Below are 8140 nucleotides of genomic sequence, written 5' to 3'. Positions count from 1 at the left end.
CTTGGTCATGATCCCCATATTCTTGGCCATAACTTTGATCATTACAACAAAAGTTGTTATGGTTACCACAAAATTCTTGGGTCACACAGTTACCATTACCACTCTTTTGGTTGTAATTATCATAGCTCCCATTATTGTGATAATTCCTATTCCCAACAATCTTTTGAGCATTAAATCTAGGTCCAAAATCATTATTATCATCACAATTCACATGAACATTCTCATATCCATCATATCTATCACAAGGAACATTGGAGCAATTAGAAGCATCATGATCATTCTTTCCACACATATCACAAACCAAGCATTCTCTAATCATGCAACAAGAAGCAAAAGGAGGGTTAGAGTAGGAAGATGTACCTCTCCCCTTAAATTGGGAGGGAAGACTAGAAGCTTGTGAAGGGCTCTCGAGCTTAATCTTGAGAGAATTCATCTCCTTTCCTAACTCCGAGACCATTGTGGACAATTCGTTGATGACATAAGATTGATCGGTTGAGCAACTTGTGCTTGCCGATTCCCTCTCTACATCATGCCAATCCATGTAATTCCTTACCACAACATCTATTACATCCACAACCTCTTCTTCCGTCTTGTTCATGATTGGCCCTCCGGCTCCGGCATCTAGGCTCGATCTACCTTGAAAGCTCAAACCTCTATAGAAGATTTGGATCACTTGATATGTTGGAATTCCGTGGTGAGGGCATTCCCTTTGGTAGTCCTTGTATCTCTCCCATGCTTCATAGAGATTCTCTCTAGGCAATTGCTTAAAACTTTGGATTAAGGCTCTAGCCTCCGCCGTCTTCTTTGGTGGGTAGAAACGGGACAAGAAAGCCTTTGTGACATCATCCCATGTCTTCAAGGAATTGGGCTTCACTTCTTTGTCTAGCCATTCCAAAGATCTTCCTATGAGAGAGAAAGGGAACAACTTAAGGCGGATAAACTCTTGAGAAACTCCATTGACATTAATAGTGTTGCAATATTTTTCAAACTCCTTAAGATGGTTCAATGGGCTCTCGTTCTTTGCCCCACTATATTGTCTCCTCTCAATTAGGGTGATCATTGCCGGCCTAATTTCAAAATTGCTTGCCGGTGTTGTAGGTGGAGCTATGCCGCACTCATACCTATAAGCATCGGGCACTCCAAGTTCCTTCAAGGCAACTCTTGAATTACTTCCCATGGTTAGGGATCTAAGCACACAAAACTCAAAGAAAATGTTAGTAGCACGGCTACAAGTGTAGCCTAAAGTGTAAAATCTTTTTGTATTTTATCAAAATGAAATAGACTTAAAAACAACATGCACTCAAGCACCATTCCCCGGCAACGGCGCCATTTTGATGGGAAGGAGAACGGTAGGTCATTGGGCTACCACCCCACCCTATCAAACAATATTTATAGCTTAACTAACCCCTATTTAGCGTAGTGGTAAGTCAAGGTCGAACCCAAGGGAATGGATATCAAGTGCACGATGTCTAAATCAAGCTATTTAGGAATCAAGAAGGGGTTTGAGGTAGAACTAAAGCTAAACTAGGTAATGCAAACTTGTATAAAATCAATCTAAGACACTAGGGCAATGGATCCACATGCAATCATAATGGAAACGGTAATTTGGGAGGTCAAACCGACTAAGTCAAGCGATATGAAGGAAAATCATCATGTATCCAAAAGAGCATACTAAGGTGGTTCACCTAGAGGTCTAACTAGCGTCAACTACGCTAAACACTACCTAGGGAACGTCACAAAGCACCTCAATCGTGAAATTGCAAGTTCACTAATCAATGGTCCGTATCATAGAAAGCTTACAATGCAATCTAGTGTATTAATCAAAGGTAGCCAAACCTCAATTAATCACACACATGCACATGAAATATCAACCAAATTTAATCATATCATCAACTCCATCAATTTTCCCCAAATTACACTATTCCATCATTCATACATGCTTCACCATCTCCCTAGCTAGGAAACTACTCACTAGCCATAGAAATGGAGATCAAAACTACAACATTCATCAAATTCATTATCAACATGCTTGAATTCAAAGATTAAACCAACAATCAATCAAAATCAATCAAAATTCAATCAATAACCAAATCAATCATCAACATTATGAGAAACTAATGAAATCAACTAAAGACAAACTTGTATTGAGATTAAAAAGAAGATCCTTACAAAACTTTGATCAAAAGATCAAATACAATGAGGAATCCTTGAGCAATCACCAAAAATCACGAGTTTCTCTCTCTAGTTCTTGAGTTTCTCTCTCTAAAATTCTCCCAAAAACTACTATCAAATTCTATCTAAAACTAAAAACTTCCCCCCTCCAAAAATAGGTAGAAATAACTATATATACAAAGGAGAGGTCGGTAATGACGCCCAAAAATAGACCCTCGTAAGTGCGGGCGCTCGAAGGAGTGTACCCAGGAATGTGCGCCCGCACACACCTGATGTGCGGCCGCACACGACAGATGTGCGGCCGCACACTCCTTAAGTGCGCCCGCACATAGCTGCAGCTTCCTCCTTTCTTCTTTGCCCTTGCTCACGAGGTGCACGCATCCTAGATGATGATGATGGAGGACAAGGTAGGCAGCAACTTCCTTGAATTTCTTGAAGAAAATGAGCCATGAGGAAGGCATAAACAAGACTTTGAAGCATGCTCCTTGAACCTCTCATTGACTTGAAACTTCTTGCATAAGCTTTAGGCATGAAAATCAATGGAAAACTATAGAAAGGAAGCCCGGGAATTCTTGGACAATCAATTACCACCTACAATCAAAGGATAAAAAGCAAGTAAAAGAGAAAAAATAACAAGTAAACTAGAAAAAGACATGAAAAAGAGAAACTAACTACAAAAAGCATAAAATGAAGAAAACAAGAATAAAACTAAGGAAAACTAAAGAAAAGAGAGATAAAATGAAAAGAAAATCATCCAAAACGGAACCAAATGAGTGCCAAAAATTTCACTCATCACCCAGAAGGAGGAAAAAGAGCAAGGAGCGTAGTACAATCTATATAAACCCGGATTTTCTAGAAGCCTCTACGGATAGCAAACTCAAAACCCCAAACACAAGCTTGAAGCTCAGGCTGCAACATTGAACTTGCCATAAAAGCCCGACATCCACCTCCTAGTACCTTAGAAGAATGAAGCTTACGGACTATCCAACCTGCTCCTGCCCTATAAGTAGAACAATCCCAGGCCCCCATCTATTATCAAACAAACCGTTGGAGAGATATTAGGTAACCCTCGCAGACAATGCCACCGGACATCCTGCTTATCCTCCAAACGAACCAAACAAGAAGATTTCGAAGACCTCTTCCAATTTTGAGCCTACATAGCACGAAGAAACCACTCTGACGCCAAACCAACAATAGTCCCAAGCGACCAAATAGCTTTCCTGAACCTCAGATGATTACGAGAAATCCAAATCGCCCAGAGAAGAGCAAATAATGAAGCAATACCCTTCCAGTCCCCTAATGACAAAAAATGAGAAATTGTACGCGAGAAGAACCAAACACCAAACGAAGGAAACTGCATAAGATCCCATTGAATGCCCAACGCTCCAAACAGCCAATGACTACAGATAACAGGACAATCTCTGAATGTATGAGACACATATTCCACATCCACATGACAAAAAGCACAATATGGATCAATCAGGAGACCTCGAGCATGGAGAATAGTCGCTAAAGGAAGAGCGTTATGCAGCAATTTCCAACCAAAGATTTTCCACCTAGGAAGAATTGGTAAAGCCCAAAACTTCCTCCACCATGCTTGAGAAATTTGAGATTGACTACTAGACAAGACCCTAGGCTCACAAAGAAGTGCATAAGCAGATTTTGTTGAAAAAACACCATCCCTAGTGAACTTCCAATAAACAAAATCATCCATCAACCGCACTGGCCGATCTAGTGAAAGAATTCTAGCAGTAGAGCTAGAATCAAATAGGCCATGAATAATAGTAGCATCCCACGCGCAAGAACGCGAAACAAGTAAAGAACACACAAGAGTCGGTCGAACCAAATCAGTCAGAAGATCTTTAAAATGAACCGATCCCCCCGGAACCCAGGAATCCTCCAAAATACGAACACAAGAACCTGAACAAACCTTCCAAAATAGACCCTTCAATAACACGGTAAATCCCGACATAAGACCACTACAACCCCAAGAGGGACAAGAAACCGAGATCGAATCAATGGAACGAAAAGCCGGATATTTCGCAAACAGAAGTCGGGAAACCAACAACTGAGGACACTGAATAAGCCGCCAACTCTACTTAGCCAACAGGGAAGAGTTAAAAGGGGAAATACTGCGAATTCCCAATCCTCCTAAACCCTTTGGAAGATGGAGCAACGACGAAGAACGAAGAGCTAATCCTCGATTAGAAGAAGATGACTTCAACCAAAACCTGGCTAACAAATTATCCATTCTAGAACATATAGAATCAGGAATTTTGAATACAGAAAAAATATGATTAAAGGAGGCAATGAGCACTGAGTTGATAATAACAAGCTTTGCCGCCGGCGAAAGCTGTAGAGATGCAAAGGCCTGTAAGCGTTTTGGCACCTTGTCTAAGAGGAACCCAAACTCAGAGCATTTACTACGGCCCAAATCAACAAGAAGCCCCAAATAAGAACCCAATCTAGATTCAGAACGCATTATCATACAACCAGAAAGATAAGCTCGACAATCCTCTGGAGTATTAGGACTAAACTTGACAAACAACTTCTGCAAATTAAGCATTTGACCTGAAATATCACAGAATGCAGAAAACACATTCAACACCTATTCACACGCAGAGGGAGAGACCTGGAAAAATAGTAAGGAGTCATCGGCAAAGAACAAATGTGTAATGGCTGGAGCCCCCCTCGCTATTTTAATACCCTGAAAAAGGCCTTCAGATTCTGCCTTACGAAGCATTGCTGAAAGAACCTCCATGCACAAAACAAACAGGTAAGGAGATAGAGGATCTCCCTGACGCAGACCACGCTGAGGACGAAAACCCTTTGTAGGAGAAACATTAACTAGCACCTGATAAGAGACCGTAGAAACACACTGCATAATCAGATGAATCTAGTAGGGAGGAAACCCAAAAACCTGAAGTACTTGTAGACACCTAATTGTGTCTCCCCAAAACCAAACTCAGTGATGAATATCTTTCACGTCACTTGATTATGAACGAAGTGAAAGTGTGAAAATTCTTGTGATGCGGTTGTTTTAATAAATATGTTTTCTTTCTATTTTCGAAATGTATTCTATTTATGAAAATGTCCAGTCTAGTTTAGTTTGGTCCATAATATAGGTCAAATAATAGGGTAGTTGGTTTGGGCTCAAAAAGATCTTTCCAACAATATATTATAAGCCCAATTCCGATGAATAATGAGGAAGTTATGACCAAAATATTAAATTGGGCTTGAAATGGTTTTATGGCCCAATGATCTAGTGGAGGGCCCATTAATTAATATTCCTAAAATTATTAAGATTGATTTTAGTCCTCTAGAATAACCTGGAAGGTTATTTTGAGTTCTAATGGGATTAGGATTAATAATAATATCTTTTATGAAAATAAAGAATTCTATTTGGATTAAAACAAGTGTTTTTAAAGAGATTAAATATGATTTTAAAATATAAGTTCGGACGATAATTATTTGAATTTAATTGGATTAAGGATTCCGTACAGATTTTTAGAAAACGCGTGAACCATCGCGAAACGACAAAGTTGGCGCGCCACGAAAAGTCTGTCACACAGCGACAGGCTGTCGCGTCGCGCTGGACCCTGTCTTTCTGCGACAGAGGTAGTTTTATTCCAAGTAGGATTCGATCTTTTTCTGATCGTTTTCGGACTATTTTTCTTATAAATAGGGTCGTATTTCCCCGTTTTTATTATTCATAATCATCAACAATCTTCTATTCTCTTCTCTCTATAAGCTAATAGCTTTTATTTCTCCCTCTTTCTAAGCCTAGCCTTTTCATAAACACAATACCGCATTCACAGGTTCTAGACACACCTAGCCAAGTTCGAAGTTGCCTTCGCCCTAGACGTGAATGGTTGATAATTTCTGAGGGTTTGGTCCTAAATCTTTATTTTAATTATTTAAATTAATTGTTTGATTTAATATTTTCCTTGAAGTTACTAACGTGTGTATTGTTTTAATAGAAAGAGATACGAGGCAACCAAGTAAGTAATTTCATTGCTATATCTATAGAAATCATGCTTATATTATATTAATTCCTAGTATCATGTTAGGATGCTTTTATTGCTTTCTAGTATCATGTTTAGGTTGCTTCCTATTTTCTTCTATCATGTTAGTATCATGTTAGGGCTAAAGCTTTGATCTTTAATGTTTAGTGACATGTTAGGATTTATTATTAATTTTGTTAGTATCATGCCTAGGGTCTTGCTAATATTATTCTGTTTTGAGGATATTATTTTGATGATGATTATTGTTATTGTTGCTTGACATATAATTATTGTTATTACTTGATCACGCCCTCACTTGCAGGTTTAAAGGGAATTTGTATTTGTAATCACGCTTAATAGGATAATTAATAATTTTATTTAGGCTAATATGATTATAATTCAAGTAATCGCCAATAATAGATTTGTTTGTGCATTAATATTCAACCAATATAGATTAAACGGGTTTAGGATTAATATAATGATTGTATGTTAGTCAGAAAGCGCACATGAATATGAGAAGAATAAAGTAGAAGCCTATTTTTAGGGCAGGTTCAATCTCTTTTAGGTTGGATTTGTACCTTCATCCCCGAATATCGAGTCATTGTTCAGGACCACTATGGAGTTAGCGATCTCATGGATCGTGAAGGGGTTATAACCTTTACCCTGTGAACGGTTTACAAGCTCCTAAAACTTGTTGGCGACTCTTTTGCTCTAGCTTCCTTCCCTTTGGACGCCACCATACTTAAGTGTATGATCACAGTGGGGCTCAAGTGTGGGATGCTTGAAATATGCCCTATAGTTTTCGACTTAGAAAGTTCCACTCAACTCTGTCATAAGCTTTGTTCATGTCTAGCTTCAAGGCCGCGTAAAAACGTTTTCTAGCTTTGGAAGCATTCGTAAATGAAAGGATCTCATGCACCATCAGGCAATTATCAGACATTAACCTACCAGGGACAAAGGCATTCTGAAAATCCGAAACTATGTCTGGTAGAATCCAACGCAGACGACGAGCAAGACACTTAGCTATGCATTTATAAATGACATTACAGAGACCTATCGGTCTAAATTGAGAAACAAGTTCAGGGTGATCTACTTTAGGGAGCAAAAATAAGAACGTCCGATTCCAGTCCTTAAATAAATAGCCATGAGCAAAAAAGAACTGAATAGCATTCACAACATGATCACCCACCTTAGTCCAATAGGTGTTGAAAAATCCTGAAGTAAAACCATCAGGACCTGGAGACTTACCATCAGCAATACTAAACATCGCCTGCCTAATATCATCAGCTGAAAAGGGAGCTAGTAAGGACTAACGATGTCTGTCAGCCAAAGAAGGGAGGTGAAGGGAATCCCAAGGGAACTGAGAAACTGAAGGCCGATCTCAATGCCTACTATACAGTGACCTATAAAAATCTAGAACCACGGAACGAATGTCCCCCGCATTTGAAACCCAAGAGCCGTCGCTGTCCTTAAGACCATGTATAGTGTTCTTCCGACGTCGAGCCTAAACTGCAGAAAAAAGCAACCGAGTATGCTCTTCACCAAACGCATCCCACTTCACTTTTGCTTGTTGTCTCCAAAAAAGAAAGGCTGCCTGAGCCTCTTCAATCTTCTCCCTCCTAAAAGCGCTAAACAAACAACGGTTATTCCAAGAATCAAGATTAAAAGAAGCATTAGTAACATCCGCAACCAGAGCTTTCCAATCAATGCCCCAGACCTTTTTATGAGAAACACACCAAGAAAGTAGACGATGACGAAGAACACATAGCCTTTTTTGTAATGTAAACATAAGAGACCCCAGGATATGATCGGCAAAAATAGTCTGAACCATAGTAGCAACATCCTCAGAGTGTAGGCACCATTTTTCAATTCTGTAAGGCCGTTTATAACTACCAGAAGGCAAAGAGTCACACAAAATAATAGCCGCATGATCAGAAAACAAAATGGGCTGGTGATGAATTAAG

At 39.3% G+C, this 8140-nt stretch overlaps 1 protein-coding gene and 1 non-coding gene across 2 annotated transcripts; one reads left to right on the top strand and one right to left on the bottom strand.

Moving 5' to 3' along the window:
• The first annotated feature begins 686 nt into the window (after window positions 1–686).
• LOC145573483 (small nucleolar RNA R71) lies at window positions 687–792 on the top strand. The gene has a single exon (XR_014097493.1). It is a non-coding gene; the product is annotated as a small nucleolar RNA R71 (small nucleolar RNA).
• Window positions 793–4267: 3475 nt separating this feature from the next.
• On the bottom strand, window positions 4268–6778 carry LOC145571141 (uncharacterized). Its single transcript, XM_081630221.1, has 3 exons — window positions 6755–6778; window positions 4879–5026; window positions 4268–4743 (listed from the first exon to the last, which is right to left on the bottom strand). The coding sequence occupies exons 1-3, from the start codon at window positions 6776–6778 to the stop codon at window positions 4268–4270; spliced, it is 648 nt and encodes a 215-aa protein (XP_081486347.1).
• Between the last annotated feature and the right edge of the window lie 1362 nt (window positions 6779–8140).

The sequence above is a fragment of the Chenopodium album genome, chromosome 12 (assembly GCF_948465745.1).
Source record: "Chenopodium album chromosome 12, dcCheAlbu1.1, whole genome shotgun sequence".
NCBI lineage: Eukaryota > Viridiplantae > Streptophyta > Magnoliopsida > Caryophyllales > Amaranthaceae > Chenopodium > Chenopodium album.
Note: the sequence above shows the minus strand (reverse complement) of the source record. Positions and strands in the feature narration are given on the sequence as shown.